We start from the raw sequence: 20,513 nt of genomic DNA, 5'->3' as shown, positions 1-20,513 counted from the left end.
ATGATGACTGTGTGTTAAGCGTCTGCGACTTACTTTCACTTTGATTTGCGATAGTTTGCACGTTCTCTTGATGACTATGCTCAGTTGCTCATCTGCGGTGATGTGTGTTCCAGTAGCATCGTCATATCTGTCTATAACATATAGCCTATAACACGCTCTCACACGTTATTTTTAGCATTTTTGGGAGGAGTACAATTTACATGTGGTTTCAACAACCAGATGCATTTACACTTGTCCAGTTTCGTCTGGAGTGCGTCTCAGACCTCCTCCTGAAGTGGTTTGAGCGATCGGATTCAAATCCGTCTCGAATGCGTTTCGGAGGGCATTTACACCTGGTCTTTTCACGATCACATAGCTTTCCGATCTGAGAAAATGCATGAAGTGGCCAGGTGTAAACAGCCCCCATGACAAAAACATACGCACGAAAGCCGAAAACAAACGCTGGTTGGCCTCTCACGTCCAAATTTGAGGAAGTGGTGGGGGAAGTGACGTATGCCGTAAAGCAGTCGAATTTTGTAGTTCTTTTTGTGCTCTGGTTACTACCCGAACCCCGAAGTTACGTAGTGCCAGTAAAAGCGATACAGACCCCGTCAGGCTATGGCAGACGTGTCATTCAACCTATAGTAAGTCGATGTACCATCACAAGGGTCTTGGAAATATATTATGAAGGTTGAAAAGTTACACAGTGTGCCTTTAAGGTATATTATTATTTATTAAAACATTTAACTACCAATTGAATTTCTTTTAAAAATCTCTGTGTCTATAATTTCCAACTGAGACACTGTGCTTTACTATAAATAGCCTGTTAATGACTCAGGCTCAAATAGCAGAATCTAACTGAACGTCCAGAATGCCCCGAACTGGTAATTCTGCATTTTCATAACTTTTATAATTTCATTCTACTAACTTTTTACTCTTAGTCAGAAATTACATGTTTTTTTTGTTTTTTTTACAAATAAACATCTTTGTTTATATTCGTCTTTTTTCCTTATATATTTTCCCAACTCACATTCTTTTGGAGTCATTATCTATAATTTACATCAGCTTGTACTTGTCAATTAACTATAAAAACAATTATCATAGATCTTTCCTCAAAGTAATTCCTTAACTTCAATCTTATGATCTAATTTTTTATCTCTTGTTCTTTTTCAGACAAAACTTAAATTTTGTAACGTTAAACAATGATCTACTTTCAACCCCACATTAACACGAGAAATTTCTGTTCAAAAGCTTAGCTTGTTTCTGTTTTTCTCTTCAAATACCCCAAAATATTGTTGATATTGCCTCTATGTTTCTCTTTCCTCTCACCCCGTCACGCCTCTCTGTTTCTCTGAGGTGTTGCAGTAAGATTGAGCTTATATACACCACTGAGTGACTTACAACTTTCTTGTAAGGTAGAAAAACATGTTGCTTATGTTTAAACTGGAATGTATACCTAATGCTTATTGTACAATCCACTTTCCACACTGAGAAACTAGTCCTCGGTGTATACATTAGTGGTATGTTTGCATCAGCTGAAACACATTCCTCTGCTTGTAAAGAACACACCAACTCTACACATTTGCTGTATCATCATCAGTGGACATCTCTGCTCAGTGAACGTTGCATTGCACACACACCTCTGAGCAAAATATATAACTCTCCCAGCTCTCATCAGCTCACATGTACAACACACTCTGACTTCACAACATACATTATGAAATTATTATGAAAATTAACAAAGAAAAATAATACTAAAAAAAAAAAACATTAAACAGTAAATGTTTAGTCTTCAGAGTGCATCTTCAGGCACGAGTGGTTATTTTTGGGAGCTTTTCTAGAACGGTCCCTCTTCATGGTCTCGCACCATCCCTCTGGACACCAGTGTCATGATGAGACGTCACTTCCAGTAATTGCTCTCAGGTTTGCCTGTATTGAAACACAGATAAAACAGAATTCAACAAATAAAGGTGGGAGAGAATCACACCAAAGCATGAAGTACATAGAAACACACACACACATGCAGGTACACACCTATAGGTTTGGTTGGCCTACCCAACTGGCTGGGCAGGTCTGTGCCTACGCCCATACCTGCAACACCTCCCTCAATGTGTGTGTGTGTGTGTGTGTGTGTGAGAGCTCTCAATCAGTCAGCTGAAATCACCAGTGCATCTGCCTTCGACTGCAGCTTAACTCATATTCATCAGGTAAGTCCTCTGTTCATGTTCATTACGATCCACAAACTGTTTCTTTCTAATGTGGCTATTTGGTGTTGGCAAATCTTTGACTGATCTGAAGTATTGCAAGCTTGAAGTGACATTTTTATTGCAGTTTCTTATATATATATATCTATATCTGCTGGTGTCATCTGTACTGTGTTGTGCGGTGCAGCGAAAGTGTTTTTCCCTCATATATCGCTGATTTGGCTTTCACACTGTCACTGTCACGAACACTATTCAGACATGTTTCCTCTTGCTCAAACTCTGTTGACTCATCAAGGTCATGTTGTGTCACTGTGGTGCAGGAGGATTGTTGGGCTTTATGTACACACTGGGATATTAATTTGGCAACCAAACAAACAGTTATGGACACCAAGGGTGGTTGATTTTTGAAGTCAGTTTTACAAAAAATCCTGCTATATATATATATATATATAATACTATTTTTAATGAATGGTGTCATCAAACTTAGGTGAGTTAATGTTCAGGATATAACATAAGGAAAGTGTAATGTAAATATGATCAGATGGTAGGAGATCGTAGATTTCAAAGAGAGAGAGAGAGTGTGTGTGTGTGTGTGTGTTGCCTGGATGGACAGGCTCTTCTACATGGTTTAGAAAGGAAACTCAGGAATTTTGCATAATGGTTCAGTGTTATAGATCCCTAGATGTATTTCCTAGGTTCAAAATAAATCTGTTAAATAAACAGAGATATTCATGATGTAGTAAGGAATGGATTATTTCAGTGATCTGGTTTGTGTAACTGAAACTCTTTGAGAATGCCATTAACACGGCTCCTCAGCTTCCCTGTTTTCTGTGAATCTGTCAGTTTCTTGGAGAATTACCTAAATAAATTTTTCAGTTCGTGGGAATTTCTTGAAGAAAAGTTGTGAGACACTCCCACAATGAGTATTTCTTTTTGTGTAGGTGGTTGTCTAACTTGCCAACAATACGCCTTTATTTAATAAATAGTGTGCCTACATTATTTACAAAATATGCAGTGCTTCCAGCAATAAGACCAATTCAATTATAATAATTAATATTAACCCATTTAATTCCAAATGTTTCCCACAGATGACATATATGAATTTGTATGGTATTTGTAAGGATATTAAACAATTATGTCAAAAAATAATTGAAAATTCCATGAAAAATGTTTTTTTTTTATGTCTGGTCACAAATGTGACCGGTAGTAGAACGAAGGGAGTCGAGGTCTATGGTGTTAATGCATTTACAAACTCACAAACCTCCAGCAATTAGTTCAAAGACTGGGTTAAATTGTTGAAATGAGTGTTTTATTCCATTAACAAAGAAGGCTCACTTTCAAAAAGGACAAAATAGCATTTCTATGCAGCAGTACGGCACAAATAATCAAATAAAATGATGACAAAATGACATAAATTATAGAAAAATGGAAGTTACCACTTGGATTAAATGGGTTAATATACATAGACTACCATTCAAAAGTCTGGGATCAGTTATGACAGTTTTCAATCTTTTATATTGTAATTTATTCCTATGATGTCATTGAATTTTCATCATCTTCACTGTCACGTTAAAATTCTTATATCTTTATACATCAATGTCAATGCATATCATATTTTCACTGCATTCCATTTTGACAAATCAAGTTTTACCACATGAAAATGAAAAATTAAAGACAATGAATAATATTTTTTTTTATGTCTTTCTAATGTCCAGGTGTCTTCTCAGGAAGATCTTTCACTTGATTGACAGTAACAATGTCTAAAGGTACGTTACAGCGTCCAGTGTTTCGATTCACTGTCTTATCTTATTGAGTCTCACACGGGTCAAACTGTCAGCGTTTGTTCATAAGCTGCAGCTATTAATTCATGGCATTCCACTCTTACAACCAAAACAATTATGTCCTGCGTCACAGCATCAAATCCTGTCGTGCCACATGTCACACATTGCTTAACACACTCAACTTTCAGCCATACTAAATACTCAAACAGCTGCGTGTATTACCCCTGAAGCAATGGCCCCTGAAAAACTAAATAAGATCTCAAAAGATGTCTTTATGTTTCTGTTGATTTCAGAGGGGGACAGACAGTCGGTTTTACGGACCACAAAGGTCCGCACCGCTCTGAAAGGAGACGCCAGCTGGATTCAGAGACAACAGCAAGCAAAGCTTGAGAGAGAGGAGGAGGAGAAGAAGGAGAAACCATGGTGAGAAAAGAAACAAAGCTTGAAAAACTACCCTAAGTTAAAAGTTCACAGTGCAATATGTCTAACACGTTCTCCCTTTTTAGGGTCGCTGAGGTGCGAGCAACCCGCTCAAATGGTGTGTTTGAAGAAGCACCTGTTTCTGATCCTTCACCCACGGTTAATGCGGCGCCCCAGCCCAGATCCGACACAGAGAAGTATGTGCTGTTACTCTCCATGAGCTCTACATTTACATTTAGTCAATTAGCAGGCCAGAGCCAATGTGGAAATTGCCAGTATGAGTATGAAAATCGATGTGTTTAGATGATAGGTCACATCAATGTTGTGCATTTCAAGAAGTGGAAGGGGCCGATAACCGAACCCTGAGGTACGCCAGCAGTTAGTTGACACCAAGATGCCATGAAGAATGGATTTGTGAAGCAATACTCAAACCAGCAGAGTGCAGTTCTCTGAACAATAAGGTGGACAGAAGGATCTGGGGTCTCATTTATAAACTGTGCGTAAGAAACACTTACTAAAAGTGTACGTGCGCCCGAAAGACAAAAAATGGCGTGCGGCAAAAAATGCCAGAACTTGCGTAAAATTCCCTTTATAAATCCCAGTCAGCGGAAGATTGTGCGCACGTGCGTCTCCTCCCTGAAATAACCATATATGAGCTTACAATGCCTAGTTTTACTATGCATTTCCTCATCTGCATATCATTTGCATATGTATATTCATCCACGTGATACCACGTTTAACGGTACAAGACGTTAGGAAAATAAGAGATATACGGATGTGCATCACATTGCTAAAAATCATTTAGTATCCTTGCCTTGTTTTTGAATAAATAAATCAAATAGTATAAAATACATTTCAGAGAAAGTTTTTCTCAATCTTTTCCAATGGCCAAATAGTATTTTTAATTGCTTTATATTTTTAATGGAAACAGATAGGCTTTATTGTGCATTATTGATCACTATTTGCACAACAATATTTTCTCAGACCATTATTTCTGATATTATCATGCGCTAAGCAAACATTAAAACACAGCATGCCTCAGGAAAAGTGTTCGAAAGCATCGCATCCACTACAAATATTTCTATTTATTAGAAAATAAAAAATGTTGTAACTTCTCGGTAATGATTTCATGTAATTTAAGTGCTTAACTCCATTAATGAGAATGGCATATAAATGTGTATATCAGATGCAAAACAGAGTTTAAATCATTATTGTGAACATGCACTATGTTTATGATTAGGAGTCATAATGAATGTTAAAGTGGTTTTCCTTCATCTGTTGTCACCATACGCATGGCTCAGAGTTTGCGTGCTGGTGTGCAAATTTTCCCATCAAGTTAGTCTTTATAAATCACAACTTATGCGTGGGAAGTGGCATACGGGCGTACGCCTCTGTCAGGGCCTGTTTTGTGCGACTCAGCGGTTATAAATGAGGCCCCTGGTGAATTACTGTGTCCAAGGATATCTTGCCACAGCAGAATGAGGATGAATGATTGAGAAGAAGCCAACTTGCCAACCGCAGGGCTTTGTTGACTGATAGCGAGGTTTCTATTGAATATCTGCTTTTGAAGCCTGGTTGATAATTGTCTAGCTGGTTTTTCTGAGAAGAAAGAGGACAGAAAGTGAAAAAAAGTGTCTGAAATGCCCTATTAGTGTAAGGTTATGTGCTTTTTAAGTAGTGGATACCTGATACTAGGAGATATGGCTTGTAGAAAATGCGAGGATAGGGTCAATAAATCTGTGATGTAAAGATGTTCTGTTAACTCCACAATTTGTCTGTTTACATGTTAAAAATGTCAATATTTAATTTTCAATTTCACAGACCAAAAACACCAACATCTGGATACATAATCAGGTAATGAGAATATTCAGTCTATCGAGTGAGTTTGGTTAACCCTGCTTGCGTATCGCTTTCCCTCATGTGTGATGATTTACTTTTGCAGAGGCGTTTTCAGAAAAACCGATTCCAAGCCCACATCAACTCCATCCACCAATGGATATGCGTAAGAGCATTCGCTTTTCATGTCAGAAACCATAGTTTCTATTGATTTTAGAACATCATATTCATCATTAAATTCATATAGATGTAGTTTGTTTGCAAATAAACTGCATTGCTAATATAAGATGTGGTCTAGTACATGAATTTTAATAGTATGCTGTTTGTTTCTCCTCCCTTAGCGGAGTAAATAGCTTCACCAAAAAGCCATCTGATAGTTACAAGAAAATGTAAGTGAGCCGAAAACACTCAAGCGTATGGGTCACGCACATAAAGCGTTTGAGCTCATTTATAGAACACCTTAATAAGATTTATTTCCATAAATATTAATTTCCCAGAGCCCCTCACACGATCCGGCCCAGCAATGAAAAGACGGCGCTCTTTGAACCAGCTCTGGATCCAGAAGAAATGGAAAAGAGGTGAGAGTCCACACACTACAAGCTGATTAATCCAAGATGACTTCTTCATAAAATAACCTTTCTGTTGTGTGTGTGTGTGTAGGAAAGAGGCTGCCATCGGTGTGCTGAGAAGTTCGGCATCAAATCGGCGTTCGTACGTAATATCTGCTGCAAAGAAATATGGGTAAGTGCCTTGTTAAATGTCTTCTGAAATCTCTGAAATACAGAGATGAAATGTTTTTTTTGGAAATGTACCAGGGCAATCCCATTATTTTTGGTTGTGTCCTGCACTCTAGGTGATAATATATTCCCTTTAGGGCTAAATAAAGTAAATATGTGTATCTCTCCAATAACAGCTGTTGTTATCTTGAGAGTGTATCGCCACTTTTTTTGGTCTGGATAGTAGATACCACTAGTAATTGGTGAAAATGTTAGGATGAATGCATATCCCATCCCTCACTGCACAATGTTCACATTTAATATTTCCAGATCTTTAGAGAAACCAGACAACTCTGATGAGACGAGCACATCCTTTGTTGCCAAAAGGTATGTGGGAAATTTCTGAGTTAAACGGGACAAACTGACTAAATGAAATAGGGTTGAAAGAGGTGAAATGGCACAGCTGATGATATGGCAGAAATTAAGCTTAATCATTATGTGTATATGTTTCCATTAATAAAAATGAGCAATGAGTTCAAGTGTCCCACTGTATAACCCCTGTATTTTATTACGATTGCCCTCATCCTCATTCCTTGTGTATATGATTGACGTGATTGTAGGGTAGTTATCAGTGGCGATGATGATGACACTACAGCATCTGTGCGGTCTGTGCCTCAGCAAAGGTAAACTACTCAACATCTGTCAGTTATACAACTGCAGGCTCTTATTTCTTGTTTTACACGGTCTCAATTGCAATTTTACTGTATTTACAGTGTTAAATCGAGCATTGAACAACCCACTGCACCAGTGGTGAAGGAGGTCAAGCCAGCCGCACCTGAAACTAAATCTGAACCTAAAACTACACCTGCCCCTAAACCAGCGCTTGAAACAAAAACAGCTCCTGAACCTAAGCTAGTGCCTGAAACTAAACCTACAACACAAACTAAGACAATAGCTGATCCTAAACCAGCAGCTGAAACTAAACCAGCGGCTGAAACTAAACCAGCGGCTGAAACTAAACCAGTGGCTGAAACTAAACCAGTGGCTGAAACTAAACCTACAACACAAACTAAGGCAGTAACTGAGACTAAAACCACAATTGAACCTAAACCAGTTGCTGAAACTAAACCTACAACACAAACTAAGACAGTAACTGAGACTAAAACCACAACTGAACCTAAACCAGTTGCTGAAACTAAACCTACAACACAAACTAAGACAGTAACTGAGACTAAAACCACAACTGAAACTAAACCAGTGGCTGAAACTAAACCAATTGCTGAAACTAAACCTACCACACAACTTACAACAGCATCTGATCCTAAACCAGTGGCTGAAACTAAACCAACGACACAAACTAAGACAGTAACTGAGACTAAACCCACATCTGAACCTAAACCAGCAGCTGAAACTAAACCAGTGGCTGAAACTAAACCAGCAGCTGAAACTAAACCAGTGGCTGAAACTAAACTAGCGGCTGAAACTAAACCAGTGGCTGAAACTAAACTAGCGGCTGAAACTAAACCTACTACACAACTTACAACAGCATCTGAACCTAAACCAGCAGCTGAACCTAAACCAGTTGAAACTAAACCAGTGGCTGAAACTAAACCTACCACACAAAGTACAACAGTAACTGAGACTAAACCCATATCTGAACCTAAACCAGTTGAAACTAAACCAGCAGCACAAACTAAAACAGTAACTGAAACTAAGACAGTAACTGAGACTAAACCAGTGGCTGAAACTAAACCAACAACACAAACTAAAACAGTAACTGAAACTAAGACAGTAACTGAGACTAAACCAGTGGCTGAAACTAAACCTACCACACAAAGTACAACAGTAACTGATCCTAAACCAGTTGAAACTAAACCTACAACAGCAACTGAATCTAAACCTCCAACTATAACTATAACAGCACCTGAACCAAAACCAGCAGCTGAAACTAAACCAACGACACAAACTAACACAGCAACTGATCCTAAACCCACATCAGAACCTAAACCAGTGACGCAAACAAAACCAGCATCTGAATCCAAGCCGGAGCCGGTTCCAGAGAACAGGTTTGCTCTATAAATATTCATATTTAACTGAATTTCAATCATTGCATATCTAATGTAAATATATAAGCCTATGTGTCTATAGATAAAATCATCCAGCACTACATTCTGTTGATGCATTTTCCTGATGTTTCTTGAATCCCTAGCAGTGCTAAGAGCCTGATCGAGCTGTCCGACACGCTGATATCCTTCAGCACAGAGCCGGCCAGGTACAAGATGATCCCATTAATATATAATATCCCCGTCATACAAAGATAACGTTCATTAATCTCAGTGTCATTCATGTGTAAAGGGCTTTCATACACCATACAGTATTAATGAGCGAGTGCGCTGATATTGTTGCTGACCTCTGACCTCACTGTCATATAGATTTATTGCAGTGTGATAGTAAAACGCAGTCAGATCCACACACTCACTCTTTGAGATATGAATATGGATACACTGTCCATAAGCAGCATTAGTTATAATTGTGGAAATGTGTATTTAGTCAAGTAGCCTACTATTCATGCACAAACATATTCAGAGAAAATAGGCTAGTGCTGTCGTTTGTACAGCTATACTACCAACAATAGGTTCGTTGTTATGCTTTATATGGTTTTCCATTTCTTTTGTAAAGGAAAGGCCTAAAATTAAAGTTCAGTCATTATTTACTCACCCTGGTGTTGTTCTGAAGCCGTATGACCTTCTTTCTTTTTTCAAACACAAAAGGAGAGTTTATTTATTTATTAAATGCCCTGCTTGTGCGTGTTCATATACGGTGACCCTCTTTTCAAGCTTTAATAAAGGGTATAAAGGTATATAAAACGATCCCATGCTTAATATTTCCAGTGTTCTGAAGACGTGCGATAGGGTTTGGTGAAAAACAGTCCGAAATATAATGTATTATTTAGCGAAAAAACAAAAAAACGAGTGGCCAGTTCTTCATATGAAACCATTTTAATGCCGCGTTATTATTACACTTAATACACCTATAAAGACCTAATTATTAACAAGTAGAAGAAAATAAGGGCCAGTTCTTATAGACCTTATGTAGCCCCGCCCCTTTTCAGCGCTGCGCTCGGTCTGTATTTCCACAGCGATCTTGCGTATTTATGAATGAACGGCTCGTTTTAAAATCTTCCCGGTCTACTGACATTTGTTAAGACATCTGCTTTAAACATTACAATCCTCATGATAACTTTCGTTAAGTTTACATTAAGTAAATCCACTTCAAAACTAATAACTCCTGGACAGCAGCGCCATAGAAATGTACAGAGCGAAACGGAACGGAAAAACGGAAGTTCAAAGATAATATTCTAAAGATGGCGGCGCCCTCGTTTCTCTGGCGCATAAGGTCTATAGGAGACGTCCCATACTAAATGCACACCTCACATGAAACCATTTTACTGCAGCGTTTTGGAGATATTTCACATTATTACCGTTTACACACCTATAAAATCAACCCGCGGCAACAGTTTAAAATAAGCCCAATTCCGCGGGAAAACCCGTATGTTTTATTTTTATTTTTTTATTTTTTTAATCATAGCATTGATAAGCTCAACTCAGTGATAATTGTGGTGGGTTAATATTTTGTTTTGGAAGTGATGCTAGCAGAATTTTAGTGTCAGGTATTGCTTCAAAATCACTTCAAAATGTAACAGGGTTGAACCTGTAATTCACTACTCTGAATATTTGCCCGACATGTTATAATTATGTAAGTCTGCTGGCATGACTTTAAAGAGCATTTTAAAACGTGCTGTTCTGTAATAGACCACAAGAGGACACAAGTTTTGTCAGAGACTTGATGAAGAATCTGACTCTACTTATGAGATCATTACTGTATATTTCTTATTCCTTCAGTTCTGGCCAAGTGGATCCAGGAATAGATCTGCTCAGTCGGGATCTGCTCATGGACAACAGGTGTGTGCATTTATGATTATTATTTACATTATATTTTACACCCCCAAGGAGTGTAATATGCAAAGCAGAGGTTATGGTCATTCTGCAAAATGGATGCTTCATATAAATGTGTATAAAATGAGTTGAACCGAATGCTGAGGCTAAATTCTACTATAGACTTTGACACTTCAGTTCACAACCTATCAACCCTGTTCTCTTACTAAATCACTTATAGTACCTATATTGAAATGTATTCATAGTGCTTGAGATGGCGTAATGCAGTAATTGTTAACACAAACACATTATTTACATGGGTAAAATCTTTCAAACTAGTTGTATAGAACGAGTCGTTGAATGTTCTGGATGTTTCTCCTCTAGTCCTCTTCCTCAGACGAAGAAAACTCAACACAGTCTGGATCTGCTTTCTGATGATCTTATTCCCTTCAGTACTAATACCACCAGGTGATTCTTCTGCTCATCTCAACCTTTTCTTCATTACTTTTGAAGAATTGTGCAAAAACAGTATATAAAAGAAGCTCATCGAACCATTGAAGTGTAATAGTTATATATTCCCTCTCTCAGAAGTTGGAGATGTCATGAAAACCACCCAAACATACACAAATTCTCATGATCTATTTGCTTTATTACAGAGATGGTACATGTGTTGATCATAGTACACACTACAGCCTCAGCACAATTAACGCTTTTCAACACATCACACATCCACTTTGCATATGTTTCTGAGCTCAGCATTAAATCTGTGTGAAATGGTTTATGTTTCAGTGTGTTCGATCCATTACCGACGGAGGGTGAGCCCACAAAGAGGTAATGAATCTGATGTGAATGTGTGTATTCCCAGTGTTTATCAGTGTTGTGTGTTCACGTCTCTCTCTCTGTCTGCTTGTGTCTCTCAGCCCTCAATGGTACCGTCCTCCTGTGCTGGACCCGAGGTGATTCTGCAGATCAGTTTGATAACTTCATGATCATTATGTGTGCCATGATAGAGTTTGTCATAATAGTGTATATTTATATTTTCAGTTCCACAGATACACTCAATGAATATCAGAATCCTATAGACTTGGTTGCTAAGTGAGTGTTTAAATCAATTCACATGGACTATATTTAATTTAATTTAATTTATAATCAGGGCTTGACATTAACACCCGCCAACCCGCCAAATGCATGTGTATTTCAGCAGTGGCGTGTAACAGTCTCTCCTACTAGACACTTTGGCTTTCGGACACTTTCAATTGTAGTCTTGTAAAAAGGCATCTGAAATAATAAACTAAGTTTAATGTAGTGTTGTCAAAAATATAGATTTTTCGTTACATACATATCGATACTGGAATATCTGAAACGCTAATTTTCCACAGAATATATACAGGATCCCAGCGTCTCTTTCTCTCTCATATCTCTCAGTCAGCGAGTGACACACAAACCCGCCTCTCCTCACTCACTCCATTCATTTGCTCCGGATGAATATTGTTGCTGTTATAAGGATTGAATTTCGGTGTGAGATTGTGTGTATTGAGCATAATTTTACTCATTCCTGCACATTTTGTACTCAAACCCAAAGTTAAATCACACACTTAAAGCCGCCTCTCAGGACTAAATTGAGCTCTTTTTCACTGTTTATTGCCCTTAAACTGTGAAATACACTCAAAATAATGTCAAAATGCCGGTCTTGGCGAGTATTCATGTAAACACAGTCAGTTCTGTTTTAAGTGAATGTAAACAGTTGAGAAAGAAAACACATGTGTAACAGTGTAATGGATCAGTGCGTCAGGTCTTAAAGTGACAGCAGTCTAATATTCCTGCTGCCAAATTATGAGATAATATTAAAAATATCTATATGGGAGTTTTGCCCAATGGTATTGATGTCAAAATTGTGGCCAGTGGAAATGCTGAGTGGCTCGTAACTTTAGAAAACCACGAGCCACAGCGGCTGATGAGCAAAAAAGTGAATGTCAAGCCCTGTTTATAATATTAAAGTTCATAATGTCATTATACACTATGCAATTGATTAACCAGTAATATTAATCTAGATGTTTTGTATTTTATTAATAGTATACCAAAAGATGTTTTGGTTTCCTTGGCTGAAGATGTCATTCCATTTGACACTAAAAGGTAATTCGTTTAATTATTTATTAGCACAATTCATTTCTTGAGAATCATGTCTGTGTTGATTCATATTGTTTGCATGGAGATCTTTGCTATGAAAAGTCAATAACATAATTAAAGTGCCGGAGGTGAAAGTGGCAAACCCAACCCTAACACTGCACCTGAGCGGCAGATACACTCTCACACACTGTCGAGCGCTCGTTCACATGTGTGCTCTCGCTCTCGGGGAATAACACTGCACTCTTTCTTCACAGGAGCGACTGGAGCACAGACATGGACAGGTACAGTGAGGCTCTTCTTATTCTCTCATTGTTTTATCGCTTACTATTTAACCTCCCAAAACAATAATGCAAGCAAATCCCACTATTCATATGGGTAATATGGGTCACATCATTCTTTGATACTTTTGACATAATTATATCATTGCTTTTTATCATCAAACTTTCTTATCAACATAAACTGGGTGTGTTGATATAATAAATGAATTAAACATGATTCATTTTGAGATTCTTTAAGATTCAAGATTCAGATTTGTATGTTTTTCAATAAAAATAATAATTATTGAGGGGGGGAAAGTTTTCTTTTTTTTATGTCCTCCTTGGAAGTTCCCCCCACCAAAAACATATTTAAAAAAGAAGTTTATATATTTATATATATATTTGCACACATAATTATGTTCTTACAAATATTGTACAATGATTTACTTGTATAATATTAACTTCCAGATTTATTACACATTTTGTGCAAGAAAGTTTCCAACCTCATTTATAATGTCTAAGGCATTTTTAAAATAAGGGTTAACAAGCACTTAAAGCCAAACCATCATGTAATACTCATATATTGGTCAAAAGGGTTAAACTAGCTTTTCCTGTTCAGCAAAGAAATATAGGGCAGGTTTACTAGGATAACATCTACATAAGTACAGCCCTGCTTTATGTCTAGGGTTACTCATTGTTTCTTCAAGGATCTCACTGAAATATGCCTTGACAGACACACTTTAAAAACGCCGCCTTTCTCTCCTATCTTCACCATAGATCGCATGTTTGCAGTCAAACTAAACAGTTATACCTGATTACACATGATTTACATAAACGTACAGGAGAAGCTTCACAGTCGTGTGATAGTGTGCATGTGTCGTGTTGTCTGAGACCGGATTACTCACACACTCACTGTTTTGTCTTGTAGTAACAAAACCAGCTCTAAACCAGTGGAGAGTTCGGTCCCGGAGAAGCTACCCGAATCCGAGTCCAGGAAGTAAGTGTTCATCCAACGAGAGCCGACTGTTTAACCGGATTATTATTGTCCTGTTGAGTGCCTGATCTCCTTTGTTCCCTGTTTTCTAGGGGGTTTGTCTTTGTTAAGGAATATGTGAATAATGCACTACCCGATGACAGGTAAGCTGAAGGCATTACTTTCTTAGAATAATTCGGTTCTCAATTGGTTTGCTTCAGGATCCAGATTTAAGACTCAACACAGTACCAAAGTGGCTTGCATTTGATACAAAAGTAACAGAAATATAAAAAAAATCTGAATCAAAATGACCATGAAATGCATGGGTGAAGAAATCCGATTTTTGTGCATATCCGATTGACATCCGATCAGAATTAGCTAATGTGAAATGTGATTTTTACAGATCCGTTTCGAGCTACAGTTCATTCATATGTGCTTTGAAATCCTATTCAAGTCGCATTTCTGGAAATCTGTATCAGTCTGATCGCTCTGATAGGATTTCACGTGGTTAATGTGACTTTCTCACGCCACGTAAAACGGAAACGTCAGACGTTGTTATAGGAAACATTGTTATAGGAAATTGTTTCGCCGGCTAAACAATGCTGTGTTGTTGCAAAGTGCCGGACGAGCAGAAAATGACAATATAACGGAGACATATTTGTGAACCGACGGAGACAAGCGCAGATTAAGCCGCTCAGCCTCACACGCTTCTGCCTCAGGGAACACAGTAGTCCAGCGCCGGCTACACATGTCCATGCTGTACAACAAGACAACATCTCTATTGCAAACCCCTCCATGTTGCTGCTGTTGTTATTGCCATATTCCTACCAACGCAACATCATGGCCATAGAAACCAATGCAGATAATCCGGAAAACGAAAGAGCTGCAAGGACACACAAATGGGATCTGAGCAGTTGTGATACACACTTCCCAGACAGCAACATAGTGTCGGCCCAGATCCGGCCCACATCTGGGCCGTGAGGAATCCACGTGTACCGGATCTGGGCCGACACTGTTGCTGTCTGGGTGTGGACATCAATCATTTTAGATCAGATTCCCATCAGATACACAAATAATCGGATTTGGACTGACAGTGTGAACGTAGCCTATGTTGCTGTCTGGGCTGCGACCTGTTTTTATCATGACTGTTATACATCATGCTGGATCAATACAGTGTCATCTACCATATACCCTTCTTCCCTCATACAGAAGCTCCTCCGACTATGTGTCTTCAACATCCTCCAGCTACAACTACAGCAGTCCCAGCAGCCACTACTCCAGGTACACCTCTATAATCACATACAGTACACCACTACTCCAGGTACACCTCTATAATCACATACAGTACGCCACTACTCCAGGTACACCTCTATAATCACATACAGTACGCCACTACTCCAGGTACACCTCTATAACCACATACAGTACGCCACTACTCCAGGTACACCTCTATAACCACATACAGTACACCACTACTCCAGGTACACCTCTATAATCACATACAGTACGCCACTACTCCAGGTACACCTCTATAACCACATACAGTACGCCACTACTCCAGGTACACCTCTATAACCACATACAGTACGCCACTACTCCAGGTACACCTCTATAACCACATACAGTACACCACTACTCCAGGTACACCTCTATAATCACATACAGTACGCCACTACTCCAGGTACACCTCTATAATCACATACAGTACACCACTACTCCAGGTACACCTCTATAATCACATACAGTACGCCACTACTCCAGGTACACCTCTATAATCACATACAGTACACCACTACTCCAGGTACACCTCTATAACCACATACAGTACGCCACTACTCCAGGTACACCTCTATAACCACATACAGTACGCCACTACTCCAGGTACACCTCTATAATCACATACAGTACGCCACTACTCCAGGTACACCTCTATAACCACATACAGTACACCACTACTCCAGGTACACCTCTATAATCACATACAGTACACCACTACTCCAGGTACACCTCTATAATCACATACAGTACACCACTACTCCAGGTACACCTCTATAATCACATACAGTACGCCACTACTCCAGGTACACCTCTATAACCACATACAGTACGCCACTACTCCAGGTACACCTCTATAATCACATACAGTACGCCACTACTCCAGGTACACCTCTATAATCACATACAGTACGCCACTACTCCAGGTACACCTCTATAACCACATACAGTACGCCACTACTCCAGGTACACCTCTATAACCACATACAGTACACCACTACTCCAGGTACACCTCTATAACCACATACAGTACACCACTACTCCAGGTACACCTCTATAATCACATACAGTACGCCACTACTCCAGGTACACCTCTATAATCACATACAGTACGCCACTACTCCAGGTACACCTCTATAATCACATACAGTACACCACTACTCCAGGTACACCTCTATAATCACATACAGTACGCCACTACTCCAGGTACACCTCTATAATCACATAAAGTACACCACTACTCCAGGTACACCTCTATAATCACATACAGTACACCACTACTCCAGGTACACCTCTATAACCACATACAGTACGCCACTACTCCAGGTACACCTCTATAATCACATACAGTACGCCACTACTCCAGGTACACCTCTATAATCACATACAGTACGCCACTACTCCAGGTACACCTCTATAACCACATACAGTACGCCACTACTCCAGGTACACCTCTATAACCACATACAGTACACCACTACTCCAGGTACACCTCTATAACCACATACAGTACACCACTACTCCAGGTACACCTCTATAATCACATACAGTACGCCACTACTCCAGGTACACCTCTATAATCACATACAGTACGCCACTACTCCAGGTACACCTCTATAATCACATACAGTACACCACTACTCCAGGTACACCTCTATAATCACATACAGTACGCCACTACTCCAGGTACACCTCTATAATCACATAAAGTACACCACTACTCCAGGTACACCTCTATAATCACATACAGTACGCCACTACTCCAGGTACACCTCTATAATCACATAAAGTACACCACTACTCCAGGTACACCTCTATAATCACATAAAGTACACCACTACTCCAGGTACACCTCTATAACCACATACAGTACACCACTACTCCAGGTACACCTCTATAATCACATACAGTACGCCACTACTCCAGGTACACCTCTATAATCACATACAGTACGCCACTACTCCAGGTACACCTCTATAATCACATACAGTACGCCACTACTCCAGGTACACCTCTATAACCACATACAGTACGCCACTACTCCAGGTACACCTCTATAACCACATACAGTACGCCACTACTCCAGGTACACCTCTATAATCACATACAGTACACCACTACTCCAGGTACACCTCTATAACCACATACAGTACGCCACTACTCCAGGTACACCTCTATAACCACATACAGTACGCCACTACTCCAGGTACACCTCTATAATCACATACAGTACGCCACTACTCCAGGTACACCTCTATAATCACATACAGTACACCACTACTCCAGGTACACCTCTATAATCACATACAGTACGCCACTACTCCAGGTACACCTCTATAATCACATAAAGTACACCACTACTCCAGGTACACCTCTATAATCACATACAGTACACCACTACTCCAGGTACACCTCTATAATCACATACAGTACACCACTACTCCAGGTACACCTCTATAATCACATACAGTACGCCACTACTCCAGGTACACCTCTATAATCACATACAGTACGCCACTACTCCAGGTACACCTCTATAACCACATACAGTACGCCACTACTCCAGGTACACCTCTATAATCACATACAGTACGCCACTACTCCAGGTACACCTCTATAATCACATACAGTACGCCACTACTCCAGGTACACCTCTATAACCACATACAGTACGCCACTACTCCAGGTACACCTCTATAATCACATACAGTACGCCACTACTCCAGGTACACCTCTATAATCACTGAACATACAGCAGCTCCAGAAATGCACACACACGCACATTCATGCCTTTTGTGGGAAATGCACAATATAGTATTATATATGATTATACAGACTGCAATTAGGGCTGGGTGCATTTCACGATCCAATTTAATTTCGCTTCACAAGCTTGCGATTCGATTCAGTCCCGATATAGTTTGACTCAAGGTTGATTAATCGTGATATACAGGTACAGTACAGAAACTCTCTCAACTAATGTAGTAAACTAGACAGGGAACCCCAGTTGGTACATCACTATTAAAGGTTAAACTGATTTGTATAGGCACTTCAATTACACGTGAGCAAGTTTTTATAATAATAACATTATAATAATAACTTTTTAACGACATAATTATGTTTTTGGAAAATAAATGTTTAAATGGTGGTTAACATTACAGATTAATATCAAATATTAAATATTGAAGAATGGGTTAAGAAGAAATACAATGAATATGCAATATAGTGCTCCAAATAATGTCAAAATAATATCAAAATAATGCTCTCTAGAGTTATTTTTCTTGTTAAACATTGAGTTTATGGTCATTGAATGGCTTTTCTGAGGTAAAATTGGTTTTACGACGTTTATCGGCGAGTCGATTACACGAGACATGACTGAGTTCAGTGAGTTGTTCTGTATCTTCTGATGTTCACTGATGTTGATTTGCTGCTGTAACTCGTAGTAAAGAGGAGGAGATGATCATCTGTCAGCACACATTACAGAGACACAAACACATTTATTGTTTGACTTAAAAATTTGCAGAATGGGAAAGCTCAGACTTTTTCATATAAAACATAAAGCACAAAGCTTATTGCGATTTATTGAATGGGAGGCGCCACAAAGATTCGTTCACTCATCAAACGAAAACAGCTCTTGGGATTCTTGGGATTTAGGAATGGATATCGGTTCTCCCACATGAGAATGGACTGAAACGGAGAGCCCAGTGCTAGCGTCACTGATGCACTAGCGGTGTGAGGGAGTGAATGCGAAGTTGTTTCCTTGAAGCCCATGCTTATATTGAATTAGGCTATATACTTATGAGTATTACTATTCTATTATTTTTTATAAAGACTCATTAAGACCTATACTGCATTATAAGAACAGTTATAGTTACATTTATATTATTTTTTATAATTACTTATAAGTCATGCATTTGCTTTTTCAATGCGTATGCTCATAATCCATTATACACTGATTTATAAATGATCAAATATAAATAGATCCAGAGACGCTTGTTTGCTGCACCAATTGATCAATTTATTGTCAATTATTTAAGTTTTTCTTTTATTACAAGAATTATTGTTCATTAGTTGCATTTACAAGTAAACAACTTTAAATGTATGATGAGCACATCTTCATGATTTCTTAACATTTGCTTTAGGAAAATTGCATCCAATGTTTTCACTTAAAGCCATCAGTGATGCATTTATAGAGTTAGTAACTGTATTATCACTCACAATAAGTATTTATAAGAACACAACAAGGCTATTAATAACAATAAATTCACTTATTTGACAGAAATAAATCTGAGTTACTAAAAAGTCATTGTAACTATAATATAATAACATTATAGCAATGCAGGTTGCATCTTTATAAATGCATTCATGGAACCATACGACTAACTAATTAATACTCATAAATCAGTGTACCGGTAAAATGGATTATGAGCATACGCATTGAAAAATAAAATACATGACTTATAATTATAAAAATAATATAAATGTAACTGTTCTTAAAATGCAGTATAGGTCTTAATATATGAAGAGTTCAGATGCAAAAGCCTCTAAGTGCCATCTGAAATTTTCTTCTAGAATGATCATTTTTATAAAGCTTGTATATTTAAGTTCAATAATTTCACTTAAATGGCAATGCAAATTACCTATTAATTGTCATTTAAGTTAAATTAATGAACTTAAATATACAAGCTTTATAAAAATGATCATTCTAGAAGAAAATTTCAGATGGCACTTAGAGGCTTTTGCATCTGAACTCTTCAAATAGATTTATAAAATAGTATTAGTACTTCTGGAGCTATAATATATAATAAGCATGGTCTTCATAGAAAGTGTTACAGTTGTTTTTTAGTTAGTCATATGAGCCTGAACTAACGCCCTCATGTTGTCTTCAGTAGAGATGTGACGTCATGCACGTACTGTGGAGAGCCGGTGGGAAACGACGCTAAGATCACCATCGAACACCTGAACATATCCTGTCACCCGTCCTGCTTTAAGGTAAGATCCCATATCCGCTTT

At 38.4% G+C, this 20,513-nt stretch overlaps 1 protein-coding gene across 2 annotated transcripts in view; it reads left to right on the top strand.

Annotated features, from left to right (window-relative positions):
- The first annotated feature begins 2,088 nt into the window (after positions 1 to 2,088).
- Positions 2,089 to 20,513, top strand: part of znf185 (zinc finger protein 185 with LIM domain) — a 20,391-nt gene continuing 1,966 nt past the window's right edge. The window contains exons 1-24 of one of the 2 annotated variants that reach the window (XM_084134009.1): positions 2,089 to 2,186; positions 3,899 to 3,949; positions 4,258 to 4,387; positions 4,471 to 4,581; positions 6,206 to 6,238; positions 6,327 to 6,386; positions 6,562 to 6,609; positions 6,718 to 6,798; positions 6,881 to 6,961; positions 7,267 to 7,323; positions 7,557 to 7,619; positions 7,710 to 9,002; positions 9,146 to 9,208; positions 10,839 to 10,898; positions 11,256 to 11,339; positions 11,661 to 11,702; positions 11,792 to 11,827; positions 11,916 to 11,966; positions 12,945 to 13,004; positions 13,253 to 13,279; positions 14,184 to 14,252; positions 14,342 to 14,392; positions 15,438 to 15,509; positions 20,393 to 20,492. In XM_084134009.1, coding sequence (XP_083990135.1) covers positions 3,940 to 3,949; positions 4,258 to 4,387; positions 4,471 to 4,581; positions 6,206 to 6,238; positions 6,327 to 6,386; positions 6,562 to 6,609; positions 6,718 to 6,798; positions 6,881 to 6,961; positions 7,267 to 7,323; positions 7,557 to 7,619; positions 7,710 to 9,002; positions 9,146 to 9,208; positions 10,839 to 10,898; positions 11,256 to 11,339; positions 11,661 to 11,702; positions 11,792 to 11,827; positions 11,916 to 11,966; positions 12,945 to 13,004; positions 13,253 to 13,279; positions 14,184 to 14,252; positions 14,342 to 14,392; positions 15,438 to 15,509; positions 20,393 to 20,492 — 2,682 coding nt within the window. In that variant the 5' untranslated portion in view covers positions 2,089 to 2,186; positions 3,899 to 3,939. Of the gene's footprint in view, positions 2,187 to 3,898; positions 3,950 to 4,257; positions 4,388 to 4,470; positions 4,582 to 6,205; positions 6,239 to 6,326; positions 6,387 to 6,561; positions 6,610 to 6,717; positions 6,799 to 6,880; positions 6,962 to 7,266; positions 7,324 to 7,556; positions 7,620 to 7,709; positions 9,003 to 9,145; positions 9,209 to 10,838; positions 10,899 to 11,255; positions 11,340 to 11,660; positions 11,703 to 11,791; positions 11,828 to 11,915; positions 11,967 to 12,944; positions 13,005 to 13,252; positions 13,280 to 14,183; positions 14,253 to 14,341; positions 14,393 to 15,437; positions 15,510 to 20,389; positions 20,493 to 20,513 lie in introns of both variants that reach the window. The other variant, XM_084134008.1, reaches the window with a different exon arrangement.

Source organism: Abramis brama (genome assembly GCF_963993115.1).
Source record: "Abramis brama genome assembly, chromosome: 13".
In the NCBI taxonomy this organism is placed as follows: Eukaryota; Metazoa; Chordata; class Actinopteri; order Cypriniformes; family Leuciscidae; genus Abramis; species Abramis brama.
Note: the sequence above shows the minus strand (reverse complement) of the source record. Positions and strands in the feature narration are given on the sequence as shown.